The sequence below is a fragment of the Delphinapterus leucas genome, chromosome 13 (assembly GCF_059928025.1).
Source record: "Delphinapterus leucas isolate spDelLeu-1000000601 "Yukka" chromosome 13, BTC_Dleu_Yukka2, whole genome shotgun sequence".
Lineage (NCBI taxonomy): Eukaryota > Metazoa > Chordata > Mammalia > Artiodactyla > Monodontidae > Delphinapterus > Delphinapterus leucas.
The window spans coordinates 87,810,257-87,829,179 of record NC_143141.1 but is presented as its reverse complement, the minus strand read 5'-3'; the positions used below and the strand labels follow the sequence as shown (position 1 = coordinate 87,829,179).

The window sequence follows — 18,923 nt, the reverse complement described above, 5'->3', positions numbered from 1 at the left end:
CCTCAGCTAGTTTTCAAGAGGTGATGCTGCCCTGGGAGCGTGTGTAGTGGCAGTGCTGTGTTGCAGCGCTATGTGGGTTTGGGTCGTTACAGAGAAACGTCGAAACTGGTCAGACCCCCCACCCCACCCCCAGGAACCATCAGGGGAGACACTGCAGAGCTAGAAAACTGTGACCTGACGAGCGTCCTGAGAGGTGGGGGCCTGGCTTTGGGTCTGACTCTACCTGCTGACAGGGCTGCTGGGACACACACGTATCCCCGAGACACCTTTGTGCTCGTGAAACATCTGGGTGGCTGGAGAAATAAAAGTCAAGCTGTAGATGGGCAGTGAGGATGCTGTTTCAGGTGTGAGTCTACCAGGCCCCAAGGAGCTGCCCCTTCCTCCTGTCCCTCAACCTGCAAAGCCAGCTTGGAATCACCCAGAGAGCCCGGGAGGAACAGACTGGCTGCTGGCTTCAGCTGTTTCCCTGCAGGATCCTCCTTTACCGATCTTTCCCCCAGACAGGGACTCCCCGCCCAGATCAAGCTATCAGTGGGCCTGGCTTCTCAAGGAGGACGTCCCTGTGGCAAGGCCAGCCCTTCTGGAGCCTGTCCAGTCCTCTTGCCCTCAGATTGACCCCACTGTTTACGAATTCAAGTCATGCCAGGTGGGGTGGGAGGTGTAGGAGAAGGTGCACATGATCTAGGTCAGTCCCCTGAGTGGGAAGGACCCACAGGGTGCCTCTCCAGGCCCACATGGAGGGTTCGTGGCCAGCTGGAGCCCAAGCCTGGGGCCGGGAAGCAGCCCTTCCCAGGGTACCGTCGCAGCAGGGCTCTGGAAACCTCCTGTTTTCTCCTCCCTCTAGTTGAATCTGCTAGAAACTGTTCTTGGTGTAAAGGCATCGTGAAAGAGTGTCCATACAAGGGAATTCTTTTTTTTTTTTTAATTTATTTTTTATACAGCAGGTTCTTATTAGTTATCTATTTTATACATATTAGTGTCTACATGTCAATCCCAGTCTCCCAGTTCATCCCACCACCACCAGCCCCCGCCACTCTCCCCCCTTGGTGTCCATAGGTTTGTTCTCTACATCTGTGTCTGTTTCTGCCTTGCAAACTGGTTCATCTGTAACATTTTTCTAGATTCCACATATATGCGTTAATATATGATATTGTTTTTCTCTTTCTGACTTACTTCACTCTGTATGACAGTTTCTGCATCCATCCACGTCTCTACACATGACCCAAATTCGTTCCTTTTTATGGCTGAGTAATATTCCATTGTATATATGTACCACATCTTCTTTATCCATTCGTCTGTCGACGGGCATGTAGGTTGCTTCTATGACCTGGCTATTGTAAACAGTGCTGCAGTGAACATTGGGGTGCATGTGTCTTTTTGAATTATGGTTTTCTCAGGGTATATGCCCAGTAGTGGGATTGCTGGGTCGTATCGTAATTCTATTTTTAGTTTTTTAAGGAACCTCCATACTGTTCTCCCTAGTGGCTGTATCCGTTTACATTCCCACCAACAGTGCAAGAGGGTTCCATACAAGGGAATTTTTATTTGGAAATTTTCACTGAGAATTTCCCCTGCTTCTCCACCATTCATGTGTTAAAATGCAGAATTGGCCAGAGAAATGGGTTGCTCCCCCGTCTCCTTGACTTTCCTGTGGCATCTGTACCTGGTCTGACCATGAAGTGGCTTCAGGGAAAATTTGGAGGGTTTTAGGCCTGGTGTCAGACCCGGTCCTCTGGTGCAACCTGCCATGGTCATGGCTTCCCGAGGACTCTGAGTTCCACTTAGAGTGGACGTGGACCTGCCCCCTCCGGCCCTCCCGCAGGTAAGGCTCTGCACACCAGGTAGAGTGGGGGCAGGGAAAGCGGCCTCTCTTCCTAGCACCCGACCACCAGCATTTGGATCACAGGATTAAGTTTATTTTTCTGAACTTGACACGAGTCTCTTTCTTTTTTAAGTAATTATTTTATTTTTGGCTGTGTCGGGTCTTAGTTGTGGTATGCGGGATCTTTCGTTGTGGCATGTGGGCTTCTCTAGTTGTCGCGCAGGCTCCAGAGGGCGTGGGCTCCGTAGTTGCTGCGCGCTCGGGCTTAGTTGCTCTGTGGCATGTGGGATCTTAGTTCCTGGACCGGGGATGGAACCCGCGTCCCCTGCATTGGAAGGCGGATTCTTAACCACTGGACCACCAGGGAAGTCCCTTGGCACAGTTGTCTTAAACCCTGTTCCTTTCCTCAACAACAGGCTGGGGATAGAGGGTGCGGGGTGTCCCCTCCGTGTCAGGAAAATAGGAAGAGGATCAGAGCTGGGGTCAAAACCTGACCCCTCGGCCACTGGGTGCGCTTGTTCCTGCCTCTTAACCTCTCTGGGCCTTAGCCTCCTCCCAGTCAGCCCACCAAGAATTATCCTAAGAACTAAAGTGCTTTCAGGAGTGTAAAAGCCACAATGTTCACTCACTTTGAGGGGTACAGGTGTGTCACCGCTCTGCCATCTGCAGAAGTTGGATCTCCCCCCCCCCTTTTTTTTTTTCTTTTTTGTTTTTTAATTTAATTTTCTTTCTTACTTTGTTTTTGGACTGATTGTAGGCAAAGAATTTCTGTATATCCCTTACCCAGCTCCCCTAATACTGACAGCATAGTACAGGGTACCAGTTACTGTTTAGCACATAATATCAGCCATGTCTGCAACTGCCACAACCAGGAAGTTTACGTTGGTGTGATGCTGTTAACTAAGAATCTTATTCAGATTTTACCATTTTTTCCACTAGTGTTCTCCTTCTGTTCCAGGATTCTCTCCAGGGTTCCACATTGCTGCTGTTACTTCACCCTAGTCACGCACAGTCTATATCAGTTCTGTATCTTTCCTTGTCTTTCATTACGTTGATACTTTGAAAATTATTGATCAGCTTTTTGGTCATATGTCCCTCAGTTTGGGTTTCTCTGATGCTTTCCCACAATTGGACTGAGGCTATACACTTTGGGCTAAGAAGGCCAGAAAGCTTGTAAGATACTCGCTTTAGATAAGGCTTTTACTATTCAAAGGGCCATAACAGTTGGGGGCCAACTCTGTAGCAAGTTAAAAAAAACAAAACAAAACAAAAAAGCTTTTGAAAGGATAGTGATGGTTTTCATTGAAGAGTTTCAGTTTTTGGAAGTTGCTTCTCTTTCGACTTGAATGGAGGAAAGGAGCTGGCTCGATAATTTGCATCAGAAAGCCACAGTTCCCAGGCGAGGGCTTGTAAAGGGCAGGAGGGAGTGCTTGGTTGTATACAAATCATTGACTTCGTGGCAGAGTTTAGACTCTTCCTGAGGTTAATTACAAACCACTTTCTTTTGGAATTGTGTATGGATTACTGTCCGGGCTCACAACTGATGAAACCCCTCTTGCCGTGCAGATGACAGGACATACCACTTTCAAGCAGAGGACGAACAGGAATGTCAAATGTAAGTTGTTTGGGGGTGGGACCTTGGAAGGGCAGTTGTCCTTGGGATTTAACACAGCGTCACTGTTATTTTTCTAGATGGATGTCTGTGCTGCAAAACAGCAAAGAAGAAGCTCTGAACAATGCATTTAAGGGAGATGACAATACGGGAGAAAATAACATAGTCCAAGAACTGACAAAGGAGATCATCTCCGAGGTCCAGAGGATGACAGGCAATGACGTGTGTTGCGACTGCGGGGCGCCAGGTGACCCAGCCACCCCCTCCAGTTCTAGGACGTTTAAATCCTGTTCCGATTCACAGAAGCCAGTCACTGATTTTCCCTTTCATTTCAAACACCAAGTTCAGCGCATCCCAGCCTGAGCTCACGCTGTCACACAGATGCTTACTGAACTGTGCGCAGACTAAGTGGGGGAAAGGGTGGGAAGATGCCTGCCTCCGGGCCCTCAGGGCAGGCCTGCGGGGAGAGAGCCCCATAGAGCTGAAACGGTTTAAATGCTTTTTGAGAAATGAAAACAGAAGCACACAGCGAGGGTGGAACCAGGGTCATCCGGTCATTGTATTGGCTCCAAACTGCGGCTTTTTCCGGGATTCAATCCGTCCTCCCTTTGTACCGCTTTGTAGAACTTCTGCAGCGACTTTAAGCCGCTGTCTAGTCTGTGACCCTGGAAGAGCCACTTACTTTGTTAGGTGTCAGTTTCCCTTTTTGGAAGATGAAGGGACCAGTGGAGATTGTCTGTGAGCCCCGGCCAGCTGCCACATTCCGTGAAATGAGGTGTTTATTTCTGTGTTTTCATAAGGCCTACTGGGGTTTCATTTTCAATGGATATAAACTATCGTAGATTTTAACAACCAGTATTTTAAGCGTTTAATGAGCTGACTTATTCCTGTAGCTCAGATGGGCCGGTGTTAGGGGAGCTGTGGGCTGCTTAGGGTGGCCGTGTGCCTTTTCGTTCCCCTGGTTCTGTGACAACTTCCATTTTAAAAAAGGCGCAACGGGGCTTCCCTGGTGGCGCAGTGGTTGAGAGTCCGCCTGCCGATGCAGGGGACGCGGGTTCATGCCCCAGTCTGGGAAGATCCCACATGCCGCGGAGCGGCTGGGCCCGTGAGCCATGGCCGCTGAGCCTGCGCATCCGGAGCCTGTGCTCCACAATGGGAGAGGCCACAACAGTGAGAGGCCCGCGTACCGCAAAAAAAAAAAAAAAAAGGCGCAACAAAAATAGAGTGGACAGTTGAGAAGTGCCGTAGGTTCCTGTTACCCTGGAGGCTGTATCTGGGGGTGATTTGAGGAATTACCTCATGGGGTCTCGGACTGTTAAAAACATACCTTTGGCAGGAGATGCTGCAGGGAGTGAAGGGAGCGAACTGTGCTTTTTCCTAGATGAGGACAGTGTAGTACTTGGACTTCTAAAACACTTATAAGAATCAAAGCTATGACGTTTTTGTTTTAAAATGCTAAAAGACAGCCTGAGTGATATAAAGCAGTCTAAATGTACACTCATACCCACCAAAAGCATGACACAGTCGATTCGGTAGAATAGGTCTAGTGAAGTGAAAACACCAGTTTTTCACACCCGGGAGTATTTCCGAACTCAGATAAAATGTTTATAATTAGAACATTTTAAAAATAACTTTGCAATCAACTAGTGACCCAGGTTGCAGTACTTGCCTCCTATGAGTTTCTGAGGGCAACAAGCAATTCTAAAGAGAATTGTACTTCTGGGCTGTGATCATGTCCTCAAGAATGTTTCATTTTGAATTCCGTGTTTTCAGTAAATTCAGCGTTCATCCGTCACGCATTTCTTGAGTGCCTACTCTGGCGCTCGGCTAGGAGGCGTCGCTGAGCAAGTAAACGTGCGGTGCGGGTGTGGGTTTGAGCCCAGATGAATGCAGGGCTGCGGTCTGGCTCTGCAGCCTCACGCAAGGAAGGCCCTTCAGCTCTCTGAGCAAGATGGTGAAGACACCTGCCCTGTGTGCCTCCAGGCGCTCTTGTATGTGTTAAATGAGAAGTTGAGGGAAAGCATCTGTAATTTCTGAAGCTCTCACACCTTGAGCTATTATTGCTACTATAATTGCTTCAACCCTATGCTGAGCAGAGCGTGGCCTCAGCACAGAGTGGGTGTTCTCTGCTGGCTATTAGCATGTTTGACATGTAGACATGTGTTAAGACAGTCCCCCGTGTGGTGCTAGACTTTGTCCCCTTTGCTGGTACCATCAGGTTGGTGATGGGGGTGGTCTGTATCCAGGGACCCTCGGCCACTAGAGGGCGCTGTGTCCTATTCTTGTACAGACAGCCCTGCCCCTTGGGAGTGCTTAACAAATGAATGGAAGGACGGGGAGGTGGAGCCCTAGGAAGAGGAGGGAGAACAGATACGTGCGCATGTGTGTATTGTGTGTAAATTGGTGGTGATTGATGATGAACGAGGGTTCCAGCTACATGTAGGATCCAAAAAAAAAAAATGCTAATGATGCAACAAAACTCCATGTTCAGTAACTGCAAGAAAAAAGTTCTGACTCCTGCCCTCTCCTCACAAGCTCCGATTTTCCCTATTCTCTTTGGCAGATCCTACGTGGCTCTCCACCAACCTGGGCATTCTGACCTGCATTGAGTGTTCTGGGATCCACCGGGAGCTGGGGGTTCACTACTCCAGGATGCAGTCCCTGACGCTAGATGTGTTAGGAACATCTGAGCTGCTGGTGCGTTTCGAATCCTCGACTTTGGAGTGAAAACAAATGATCTGAAAGCGAGGTTTTCATTTTGGCACTTGAATCCATTTCCGTTTCTTAAAATTCCGCTGGGCTGGTAGCTGTTGATGTTGCCAAGTGGATTTGGGCAGTTAGAAACTCATTGGTAATTCCTCCTCCTCGGCTACTAGTATGATAGTTGAGGGTTGCAAAGCTTTATTCTTTTTCTTTTTGGCTGAGCTGGGTCTTAGTTGTGGCATGTGGGATCTTTAGTTGCAGCATGTGGACTTCTTAGTTATGGCATGCGGACTCTTAGTTGCGGCATGCATGCGGGATCTAGTTCCCTGACTAGGGATCGGACCCGGGCCCCCTGCATTGGGAGCACGGAGTTTCACCCACTGGCCCACCAGGGAAGTCCCACAAAGGTTTATCCTTAAATGAATAAAATGAATTGAACTTATAAAGGAGGAGCGTTGAGACTGGTGTGAGATTCTGGAATAGGATGGTGGCAGAGTCCAGTTCACCCCAGTCATTAAGCAGGTGCAGAACCCAGAGCCCAGAGACAGTAAAGGACTCATTCTTCCTGAGTCGTCTGCCGAGTCTGCGGTGCGGTCACTACCTGGCTCAAGCTTCCGGTGGACTTGTCCTCTGTCTCTTATTGCTGCCTTTTGGGAGAGGTACTGGTATTTGCTTCTACTGCCTTTGTTTCTAAAGAAAAAAGTGTTTCATTGTTGGTTGGGTGATAACACATAAGCCATGCAATGTATTAGGGGTTTGAAGCATTTCCTGTAAAGTGACTTTCAGAGCGTTGAGACCGGCCCCACTGAGGAACAAGCATATCACACATGGGCGGTGCTTCGGGGCGCCTGAAACATGAGCTCTTCGGACTGTTTTCAAAGTCTATGACTGCCGATTAGAAGGTAGTATTTGAAATTGTTTCTTGAGGTGGCTGAGCATTGGACAGTGACTATTAAGCGGATATCGATTGCCATGGATTTTAATGTCAAGAGCAGTAGTCTCGGCAGAAAATCAGTTACCGTGGTCAGTAGATCTCTCAGGGCCGTAAGTCGTACCGATGACTATCCTGGATCCAACGTGTCTGAACTTGTAATGCATTTAGAACTGTCTTGTCGAATCCTTCCTGTCCTTCCAAGGAGTTCGTTTACGGTCTTGAGAGACAAAGCTGGGAGAAACTGGAGTGGATTCTGGTAGCCCAGTTTTAGTAGCATCACTGACGACTTCAGGTTTACAGCTAAGCTAGCCTTGGCGGGACCCAAGCAGTGTATTCTTGGTTACACACTACAGTTATTTTTAATGTCATAACGCATACAGCCTCCATCATAGAGCTGTGTGTGTGCAGGCGGTATCCTGGGTAATTGGCGATGGCATAGATTTGAAATTCTCACGGTATATATTCAGAGACACATAAATTACTTCTCAGTGAGCACTGGTAAACTACTGCAGTGGCTGTACTGCCCTGGTGGTTTTTTTAAAAACAATTGGAAGTGTTAAGTGGTTTATGCTGAAGTAATACTTGTTGATTCTGTGCGAGGCGCTTCTCAGGCACTTTGCACAGCGCTTTGTCTTAGGTCATTTTGCTCTTCACTCCAGCCCTGTGGCCCTGGTGTGTTATCCCCATTTTACAGAAGAGGAACTGAGGCTTAGAATGTTTTAACAAGCCCAGGGTTATGTAGTTATCAAAGCACCAGATCTGGGGTGGAGGCCTCTTTAATCTGATTCCAGAGCTCACACTCCCAGCCCTTGGGGACTCTCCCTGTGGAGAGCATTTAAACATCACTACCATCCCTCCTCATTCCCCATCCTCATGCCTGACAAATGTCTAACCGCCAGCTCTCTGGGAGGGAAAAAAGCCCGGCTTTGTAGTCCCAGTCACGTGATGTAAATGCTCCCACCGTGGCCATTTGCAGGCCGCAGTGTGGATAACTGAATGTGCGGTGGGAAAGACCGCACACATTATGTAGTAAGCTTGCCGCGCAAATACAGCCTCAAAAACAGCATAGTAAAATAGGAAGTGATGAGTTTTGAGTATTACTTTGTTTTTAGTATAGTCTTTCTGTTTGTCTTTTCTGAGGCTGCACCACGCAGCTTATGGGATCTCAGTTCCCCGATCAGGGATTGACCCCTGGGCCCCGGCAGTGGCAGCGGGGAGTCCTAACCACTGGACTGCCAGGGACTTCCCTAGTATAGTTTCTTTGATCATGAGTTTATATCATGTAATTTTTAATAACGGCTGTCTAACAGCTGGCTTGTGCAAGCTGGTAGGAGCCTGATCCTGACACACCTGTTATACCTGCTTACACGTGTCTCAGAAACTTAACTGACGATCTGCCTGAGACTACTGCCTACTGCAGAGAGAAACACCAGAGACGGTTGGAAGGAGAATGTCTCCATTTCGATGAAAAGATGAGCTGGCTTCTGATCCCAGGCTCAGAGCTTTGTGTCTTCTCCTGGAGCCTCCGTCTGTATCTGTCTGTATATTCTCCTAGGCGTTCAAAGTTTGACCAACTCTCAGCCATTATGGAGAAATCAGGAAGAGGCTGCTTAACTAAGATCTGCATGTTTCTGATGTCTAATCTCTGCCATAGCTTTAAACTCTCCCTTATCTAAGCCTCTTTTCCTGAGTGGTTATCAGAAAAACAAAGGGCAGAGGCCTGAATCAACGTGGGATTTAGTCCCACCCTCTCTTTGCCCCTGAACTCGCCTGTCTGGCCACTCACAGGAGGCAGACGTCTCCCCCTCTCACCCCAACCCTGGTACTGCGGGCATGACACCACCTCCAGACCCTTATTCCTCAGCCGTTTGTTAAGCAATAGGTGGAGGGTGTGTGTCAGGTGTTGTTAGTACCATTTGTAAAGCATGAGAATGTCGAGCCTTTTTAGAACACCTGGTTCTTTTATTTTGCTTAGATGCCTGAACAAAAGATCTCCTGAAGGCTTGACACACACACTGTGTGTGTGTGTGTGTTCAGAATTACATCCAGCATGTAGTGAGAACTATGAAGTATTAGCTATTATTATTATCGTTGTTACCTTCTCCTCCAAGATGATTTGAACAAAATCCTTCCAGAAGAATCATCTGTGTGTCCTAATGTGTGAATCCGCAGGGAGACCCCACCCGGGTTGACTGCTCTGTTTGTGAACCTTTCAGGTTCACAGAGCAGTGGTGTCAGGGTCTTGGGCTGGTGTGTTCATCGGAATACGTTTTCTTGGGCAGCACATGTTAATTAGAGCCCTTGTACCCTATTAAAGAGATAAGAGGGGGAACTGGAAGATAACTTGCCGTCGTGTCCGAGGCTGCAGCCCGGATAGGGCTGCTTTCCAGAGCAGAGTCACAGAGCCACACACGTGGATGTGCTGTGACAGGAGAGGGGTTTTTGCACGGCCTGATGGAGACAGCAGATACACGAGCAGGGATTTTCATTTCCTGGCTGGCACTGTGTTCTAAGTAGACAGATGCTCACCCACCCTGTAAAGTGCAGCTCCTGTCCCCCCATACGGCCTCACCGTGGTCCTCAGGACAGAAGTCTTTTGCTTAATTCCATAAAGTATTTTCTGGCCTGGGGTTTGTAAACAGTTTCCCCTGATGGTATGTTGTGGCGGTTTCACCGTTTCCTTCTTAATTTGTTTTTGTTTCAAAGCATGCTTGATTCCCATGTCAACCGAGTGGGTTTCAGCAGCATCCGTGAAGGTGGCTGGTCAGCAGTCATCTTTCCTTCCCTTTGCCTCCTGCTTCTAGAATCACTTTTTACTCGGTGGAAAGAAACTGGGGTAATTGAAGTATTAATTTGATTAGAGTTCAGGGAAGCTGTGCCATTTTAACTACTCTAGCATGCACCAGCCTAAGATCCTTAGATTTTAAAGCCAATCTGCTTTCAGAAAACCTCCTGATAAGCATAAATTTTAAAAAGATAAAGTTCCCCCTTAACATAGAAGATTACGATTTCAGTTCCGATTTTCAGGTGCTGCATAAAGCAGTATTGTCGGTACGAGGGTCCTAGCATCATATGATCGGTCTCACATCGTAAGTGAAATTAGTAAAGGAAATTTCAGTATTATGGAATTGAATTTGAGTCAGTAAGTTAAAAACCTTCTTCCATCAAAGAATAGGGTCAGAAACCCCCAGGAGCACGTATTACTGACTCGGGCCTATTTTATGACTTTCTCCTGCCTCCTCATGAAGTTGTTAACCAGCTGTTAAATATAAAGCAGACCAGCCGACAGCTGGATCCGAGAGAGGGAGTGGGGAGGAAAGCCCTCAGAAACCAAGAGCTTCCTCACAGATCATACTGCGGTTTCACCGGGGTCTGAAATGAAGCCACTCGGGCTGCAAAGGGCAGCAAGCAGTGTAGAACCAGGTACCGTTTATTGAGTGACTGTTATGCTTCAGGCATTGTCCCAGGTCCTTTGTCTTATCTAACCTAAACAAGAACCCCATTTTAAAAGGGAGGCCGGAGCCTGTGTTCTATTCTTTGTTCTTAAATCACAACTCTGAACTTTTTTTAACCACAAACCCTACCAGAAAAAATTGAGCCCCCAAACATATACGTGTGTGATGTATAGTTTATACTTGTACTACTTACTAAGGAGCATATTATATACTTTGTCAAATAGACCAAAAGCAGAATTTCTAGAGGCGCAGGTGAGGCACGACACACAGCTTTTTGCACACCACAGGGTATTTTTTCGTGCTCCGGTCTTTGGAGGCAGCAGTCTAGGGCTCACTGCTGTCTCTTAGCTCGCCTACCAGGGTCAGGTTCCTTCACTGCCCCGGGCCTTTTTATCCACCTGTATACTAAAGATGTGCCATGTGCTCCAAGCCTTCCAGCCTCCTGGGACCTGAGGGGGCCCAATAGCTAACACCCCATTTCCCTACATGCGTTTCGAACAGCTTGAGAGAGCAAAGGTCTGATTTATGGTTGAAAACAGCGGAATCGGCGATCTGGTTCACACGTGTGGTGGCAGCCGAGCCCCAGGCACAGGCAGAGCGGTACACCCACCAGATGCTGCCTCCTGTGGGTGCCCGTTCTTCTGAGCCCCTCGGGCAGGGAAGTCGTCTCTCTCACTGTCCGCTTCTTTCCTCCGGGTGTGTAAAAACAGAGGAAGACAGAATGTCACAGGAACTGGTGACCCTCCACGTGGAAACATGACAACAGGGTGCAGGAGGTTCCCCATCCTCACCCCAAACTCTGGAAACAGTTTCTAGAGAAAACCTATGGCCTCTTTCTGGCTCAGTGGGCCCCTCAAGGGTTGGTGCTGCAGGTCTCCAGGCATGTGTGACTCCAGGTCCCCGTGCACAGGGCGCCTTGTGCAGTGAGGGAGACGCACACAGGCTTTCGTGCAAATTCGGGCTGTGGGAAAGCGGGTGTCTAGACCAGGTCCCTGCTCTGCTGCCGGCCCCTGGCCGTCTCCGTAGCACTCAGTCTAGCCCGTATCACGGTGCCCTTCTTTTCCGTTTTCATTAACCTCTGTCTCGTTAGACCGAGCCCCTTGGAGCAGGCCCGTGTGCCAGACCCGGAGCCCAGCCTGCCCGAGGGCTCCGCGTGTGTCCTGGGGCTCGCTTCCCTGAGGACGCGGCACCTGAACACCCCAGGGTCCCCCATCAGCCTCGGTGCGGCCCCATGTGCCGGCGATGGGGCTCCGGGAGTGGAGGGCGTGTGTGTCCGGGCTGTTTAACCAGCCCTCCTGCTGCCTAGGCTCCTGCCCGTGCGGCCTGCTGGACCGCACATTTTCTTGACCTGACCCTGCAGCCTCCATCTGCAAGTGCTTTGCTTTTGTTGATGGTTCCAGAAGGTTCTCTGCAGGCTGAACTATTCGCTGGAGCCTGGTGAAGCTGTGAGGCGGCATATTTCTCCACGTTGGACGAGTGTGACGCACGGCCGTGGTGGCTCCCTGGACCAGCTGTCCCCTAGTAAGCCAGCCAAGCCCAAGCAGAAGGGGAGCAGCTTTCGGATTCCGGGGGATCCTCCTCTTTGCAGACCGGGAGGCTCCCAGGGGCAGGTGCTGTGGCTTGTCCTGTCACTGCCCTGCAGATAACTAGGTTTGGGTGCGGGATGGCGTCCACGTTGCACTGAACGGTGGGGCCTTAAGCGTGGGCCTGCCTCTAAACCGGGGCCCCGACGCCGAGGTTCAGCCTGGATCTGGCACCAGGCGCCCCCGAAATCGTCGGGGCGTCAGCTCCATGGTACGCCGGGCCCCCTGCTCTGCACCACCCTGACGGGCAGCCCTGTCTCCAGGAAAGTGCAGTGAGGCAGCCTGGGGCTTTGCCACCTGACGTTGCCTTGAGGCCCCGGGGCCAGGGCTGAGGACCGAGGACCCAAGGCAGGGCTGCTGAGAGCGTGGGGCTCAGGGCATCCAGAAGCTCTGTTCACTTGTCAAGGACAGGGAAGAGTTAGGAAGGCTCCCCACCCGATTATCAGGCTGACTGCGTGTTTCCCTTGTCCTTCGGCCTCCCTCGAGATCCCCTCTTACCTGCCACCAGGAAGTTCGGCCCTGTCTGACCCACATCCCTTTGGCTGTTGCTCCAGCCGGTCCCCCTGTAGCGAGAAGAGGCCACTGGGGCTCAGCCTTTCCTCGCAGAGAGTCCCACTCAGCCTGTGTCCACGTGACTCACCGAGGGCAGAAGCACCAGAAGTGTCGCTGCTCCCACGGCATCGTTTTCAACGTGGAAGTGAAAATGTCTGTTCTCTCCAAAGCACTGGGCCCGGTGCTTCCATTCGGTTTCTTTGTTTCGTTAGATATTGAAGGGTCCGATCTCGGTCAGGTGCTGAGCTGGGTGCTGGGGGTGGGATGAAATCCGCGCTCTTAAGGATCCTGGTCACTCCAGATCTGCACATCCGTTCAGGAGCGTGCCAGGGCGGCCTGGCGTTTATCTTGTACCTGCCGCGTCCAGCACAGTGCCTGTATCAGTGAGCACTGGTGAAAACCTGCTCATTTCTGATGAGTCAGGAGGTTGATCGGCAAGTAAGGACCTTACATTGGAACAGATACACTTTTAACGCTCCAGTTTATTGAATGCTTTTACAGAAATTATCTCATTTTATCATTATTACAACCTGGCAAGGTAGGTAGGTAGGTATCTGCATTTTATTATTAAAAAATTGAAGCTCGGGGCTTCCCTGGTGGCACAGTGGTTGAGAGTCCGCCTGCTAATGCGGGGGACACGGGTTTGAGCCCTGGTCTGGGAGGATCCCACATGCCGCAGAGCAGCTGGGCCCGTGAGCCACAACTACTGAGCCTGCGCGTCTGGAGCCTGTGCTCCGCAACGAGAGGCCGTGACAGCGAGAGGCCCGCCCACCGCGATGAAGAGTGGCCCCCAGCTCACCGCGACTGGAGAAAGCCCTCGCGCAGAAACGAAGACCCAACACAGCCAAAAATAAATTAATTAATTAAAAAATTTGAAGCTTGGGTAAACTGCCTTGCCTGTGGTCACAAAGCCAGGAAATAGGACCACAATTTGAACCCGAATCTTGGCTTCCTGGCCCAGCGCCCTCTCTGCTGTCTGAGCCACCCCCTCGCTGGTGCAGGTAAAGGCTGTTAGATCTGTTTCAGTCGGAGCGAGCACAGGTTCTTTTTGGGGGGTGGGGAGAAGGGGAAGAAACTCGAGCTGGGCCGAGTTACTGCCTCTCCCTGTCCGCGGAGGCATTCTGTCTAGAGCACATCTGAGAACACTGCTCTGTGAGAGCCATGCTGTTTCTTATCTCTAGTTTTATGGGTACCTTTGGGGTTTGGGTTTTGTCCAGCTTCATTAAAGGCAAACCACTTTATTGCTCTGTTTCTTAGTGACCGTTAAATAAATCAGCTGTGTGAGTCGTGTGTAGCAGTGGAAGGTATTAATAATTGAGAACCCTGAAATAGACTTGTTTTTGCAGCTTGCCAAGAATATTGGGAATGCAGGCTTCAATGAGATTATGGAGTGTTGCCTTCCAGCTGAGGACTCGATCAAACCCAACCCGAGCAGTGACATGTAAGTATGGGGCTGGCTGTTCTCGCTTTCTGAGCAAAGGTTGGCCTTGTCCCCGGGCCCCACCCCCCACCCCCTGCCCCGAGGCAGGGGAATAAACAAGCTTGGGTGCATCGATTGTTGCTTCTTTAGGGAAGAAATCAGCCTATGTTGTTTATAAAGTCACTTTAACCTTTTTGGATGTCCAAGTAGAAACTCGGTTTGGCAGCTTTTCTTAGGAGCCAGAGGAAAGCGGATTTGCCAGTGGGCGGGGGCGGAGGGAGTCCTGAGTGGCGCCCTCTGCTGGTGGTGTGTGGGCACCACCTTGCTTCTGCCTCAGGGCAGGGGAGTCGCTCTCCCACCTGCCTTCTCTCAGTGTGAATTCTGAGCCGCGCGGAGGGTCCGTTGTCCTAGATACATGATTATGTCCCGTTCTCTTTCCCAGTGCAAATGTCGAGCGTGTTGTTTCCTTCAAAAAGCTTTTCTTTGTTTCTGTTTTACTTTGGACACAAAACCTGATCAAGAAGCTTTCGTGCCTCATGAGGCGTCCAGCCGGCCCGCTGTGGGCAGGGGAGGCCAAGGGAGAAACAGGTGGTGAGGGAGAGGAGGAAGTTCATCCACCGAGACAGCCCTTCCCTGGGAGCAGCCTGAGATAGAAGTGCTGGCAGGGCTCCCCCTGGGGCTCGGCACGGACAGGGAAGACCAGTGGCTGGGAGAGCGTTGCAGAGAGGTGTGGTTCCCGGCCCTTGGCAGGAACATCTTGTGGGCGGCCGGTCTTTGGAAGCTGAGCTCACGGGATCTGTGTTCTTCTGCGCTTGGGTGAGGTGACTTAATACGGTGAAGGAGCTTAGACAAACTAAAGGGAGGAGCAGGTACTGTGTGCGTTCCACACCCTCGCAGGTGTCGGCGTCTGAGGTGAGCGCGCGTGCGTTGGTGCTGGGTGACAGTCAGTTCACGTCCAGGCCCTGGAGCAAGTGTCAGTGGGGAAGCGTTTCCTTGAGATTGGACGAGGTGCGACGTTAGATTCCAGGCACAGGGTCTATAAAGTGATGGTCCTTTCTTGATGAAGATCCGAGTTCCAAGTCTGTATCCTTACCCAGACCTGGAGAGGCAGCGCGGGACACAGAAAGCTGCATCCTTCCCGATCGTGGGACCTGGGCAGGTTCGTCAACCTCTCTGAGCCCTTTTCCTCTAAGAGAAACAGAGGTGCAGCCATCCCCACCTCGCAGAGTCGCTGGGACGTGCGAAGGGGTGAAGCGGTCACACGTCTTGTACCGGGTTGGTGTCGGCAGCCCTGCTTGCTCACCATGGGCGTGGGCAGTGGGGCAGCACACATGCCGGGAGCTGATTCCACACGCCGTGAAAAGTTAGGGTCCTCTCGAGGCAGGTGTCAGTTGGAGAGTTACCCCAAGGAGAGCTGACTCTTCCTGGGATACGAGAAGATCTGTTTAGGACAGGAAACATCGTGGCCCACTGCGGCACTTTACTTACTGTCTAACGGACACCTGCTCTCGTGGTGAAGGGACTGGTCTCCCGAAATGCTGTAATACTGATCAACTTTGAACAAAGTATATGGTAACTCATTTCTTCCAAGTACCAGGGGCACTATAAAAGCAGATCATTTGTTTACTGTGGGGCAAGATGATTCTAAAACAATGGATACCATCTGCTTGGGACTCTTGGATATAAACGTTGCATCTGCATTGGGGCCCCTCCCCGCCCCCCAGCCTTGGCACAAATGAAAAGGACGTTTACTCCTCCCCCTCTTGTTTTTCCAAAATGAGAGCAGATGACCAATGTGATGGCAAAATGCTACCCACGTTGATACCTCCTCAGCTGAAATCAGTCACTGGGCTCCTGTTCTCCTGTAGCACTTAGTTCTGTTTTAAAGCAGCTCATCCCACTTTACATTGTACCGAGGTATTTACACATATTTTTCTAATAAGTTGCGTCTTACTCGTTTTTGTATCTCCCACCACAATATGTTGCTTGTGGTGGGAAATACATATATAATGAATCAATGGGTCAGAGGTGAAGTCCTAGCTCTGTGGCTACTTAAATAAGCTAATATTTTACTTCCAGATTACATCTGGCTTATCTCAGAGCAACACACCTTCTGCAGATAAATTCGTTGAAAGGGAAGCCAAAGACCATCTCGTGGCCTGTGAATCCTCAGATGGATTTGGGGGGTGTTGAGAGATACACGTAGGCGGGAAGGGGGAGCAGCCAGGTTTGCGTCTGCTCCCAGAGGCCACAGGACTGTTTCTCTCCTGTGACTTAGGGCCCTCGTGCACGTCCTGTCCTTCGGGAGTATAAGAAGCCCCTCTCTCTGAGCACGAATGCCAAATGCATTCTTACATTAAGTTCATTGCCTTTTCTCCAAAAGCCTTAGCCTTTCCCAAAAAAAGAGGGGGTGGGGGAATCGCTCCGGCAGAGTGAACTCCCTCCACGAAACCATGGGGCGTGGTGTTGCCCAGAACAGACCTGTACCTGAGCTTGTGGAGGGACAACCTTCAGGGGACGGGACCCAGAGCCCTGGACAAGTGGATAATACATTTAAAAAGTAAAGGTCCAGTTCATCTCTAGCCCCTTCCTGACTGTCCCACAGTGATTACTGGAGCCACCTAAACCTTGACACATGTCCAGCCCCACTGCCCATCAGAAGGGACCCATAGAGTTTCATCAGACAGGTTGTCAGTTGTCAACCACAGACGGGAACCAGGCAGCAGCCTGAGCGGCACGCTGGCTGGGAGCCCCTGGAAGGAGAGCTCAGTCCAGCAAAGCAGGGCAGCCCCCAGAGCTGTCCGGCTGCTGGAGGGGACGGGCTCACATTCACAGCACTGTTGTGAGGGTCAGATGGACAGCACATCTCAATGTGACCTGTAAGCCCGCAGCAGCTGTCCACGTGTGGGGTGATGTGTGAAGTCCACCAGCACGGTTCACACGAGGCTGCGTTTAGAAACACCCAGGCAGTGGATTTATCGGGTGAGGCAGTCGGAGTGGTGTTAGCCACCCTGGGAGCCTGGAGTTGACCTGCCCACTCCCGAAGCCTGGTGAGTTGACGTGGGGGGCTGGGCCCCTGACGGTAGTAGAAGCAGGTGTGGTGGGTGCAGCCCTGGTGGCAGGGTGGGAGTGAGCGGTGCCCCAGCAGAGAAGAGCTGGTGGGTCCCACCCACCTGGGCCACGACCAGCCCCTCTTCATTCCATGCTGCCACAGTAATTACATCCGAAACCCTGGGCTAAAGCCCTCAGTGTGGCATCTCATCTAATCCTGCAAGGCCCTGCAAGCAGCTGTGCTCACGATACAGAGGTTGAGTAGCCAGCCCAAGGTCACCGGGGGTGGGGGTGGGGGAGCGTGGAGCCGGGCTGAGATCCGGCCGTGTGACCGAGAGCCAGGCCCGAGTGACTGTGCACTCTCAGAGCTGACCACCAGCCTGCGGGGGCTGGGGGGGGAGGAACCCGGGCCCCTTCTTCTAGTTCAGCCTCCCCTGCCTGACCTTGTGAAATTTCAGTGTACCTCACACTTTCCAGAAAGAGGGGACAAAAGAAGCAGGGGGCTCAGTCCTCTCGTGTCATTCTTCCTATATCCCTGGTAGCTCTATTGGCTAAAGTCAGGTTTCTGTATTTGGAATTTGGTTTTCCCTGACATTCTTTTTTTTTTTTAAGAGCTTTGTTGAAATGTAACTCACATACCATACAATTCACCCATTTAATGTACAATTTACCGGCTTTCAGTATATTCACAGCTGTGCATCCATCACCACAAGCAATTTTCGAACATTTTTATCACCCCAGAACGAACCCCCATACCTGTTAGCCATCCCCGACTCTGTCCCCTCGCTCTCCCAGCCCTGGGCAACTGCTTACCTGTCTGCAGGTTTGCCTGTTCTGGGCATTTCAGTAAATGGGATCACACAGTGTGTGGTCTTCAGTGTTTGGCTTCTTTCATGTAACTTAACGTTTTCAGGGTTCGTCCACATCATGGGCTGTGTCAGTGCTTCCTTCCTTTTGTGGCTGAATCGTATTGCATTGTATGGACACCTGTTCCTCAGCTGATGGACACTGGGTCGTTTCTTGGCACTTCTGACTTGATTGTCACGTGAAGTAATTAGTGTTTACTGTCCCTCAAAAATCGTGTCTCCATTTCTTACTGTTGCTGCTGCTGGAAGAGTCCTTGGGGCAAAATGCTGCGTCCTCTGAAACAGCAGCTACTGGTTTTCTTGCTCTCTGTCTTTCAAGGTCATCGGTACTTTCCGAGGCCCTAAGGACCTGCCGTGAGCGCAGCAAACGTGTCAGCTCATTCCCTTCTCACAGGCTGTGTGCATTTGCACAGATAAGAAGACTTGAGGCCACATACTTGCCCAGGGTTGCACGTCAGTCTGTGGTGGGGCGGGATTTGAGCCCGGGCTTCTTTGGCTCCCCTGGAGTTGCTGGCACTCCGAGCTCCTTTGAGAGGCGGGGTCTGCACACACAAGGCCGCGTGAAGGCCAGGAAATGGACCGCGAAGATGGACAGTTCGTTTGGTTCGTCAGGTGTGTGGTGAGCCTGTCTGCTAGGCACGGTGCCCGCAAACAGGAAGACAGGCTTCCCGTGAGGGCTGCCAGCCCCGCGACCTGGCCACTTAGCCCTTAGACCCGGGCCTTGATTCCACTTGTCTTGGCAGCTGGAAGGTTTCTGGCCTCTTGAAAGTGCCTGGAGGCTGAGCGAACGCAGGTGCCGAGGGGGAGCCACACGGCGCCCACTTCCCGCTTCCCGTCTTTCTGCCAGTACTGCTTATTACGAGGAGGGTGGGACGGGATTTTTTTTTAAGTAGTTATAGATGAGTGGGTGTTGGGATCTGTTTGA

At 50.9% G+C, this 18,923-nt stretch overlaps 1 protein-coding gene across 4 annotated transcripts in view; it reads left to right on the top strand.

The window, feature by feature from the left end:
• ASAP2 (ArfGAP with SH3 domain, ankyrin repeat and PH domain 2) overlaps positions 1–18,923 on the top strand; it is a 156,782-nt gene that overhangs the window by 118,291 nt on the left and 19,568 nt on the right. For all 4 annotated transcript variants that reach the window (XM_022554178.2, XM_022554185.2, XM_022554181.2 and 1 more), the window contains 4 exons: positions 3,389–3,437; positions 3,515–3,681; positions 5,998–6,131; positions 14,008–14,102. In XM_022554178.2, coding sequence (XP_022409886.1) covers positions 3,389–3,437; positions 3,515–3,681; positions 5,998–6,131; positions 14,008–14,102 — 445 coding nt within the window. The remainder of the gene's footprint in view (positions 1–3,388; positions 3,438–3,514; positions 3,682–5,997; positions 6,132–14,007; positions 14,103–18,923) is intronic.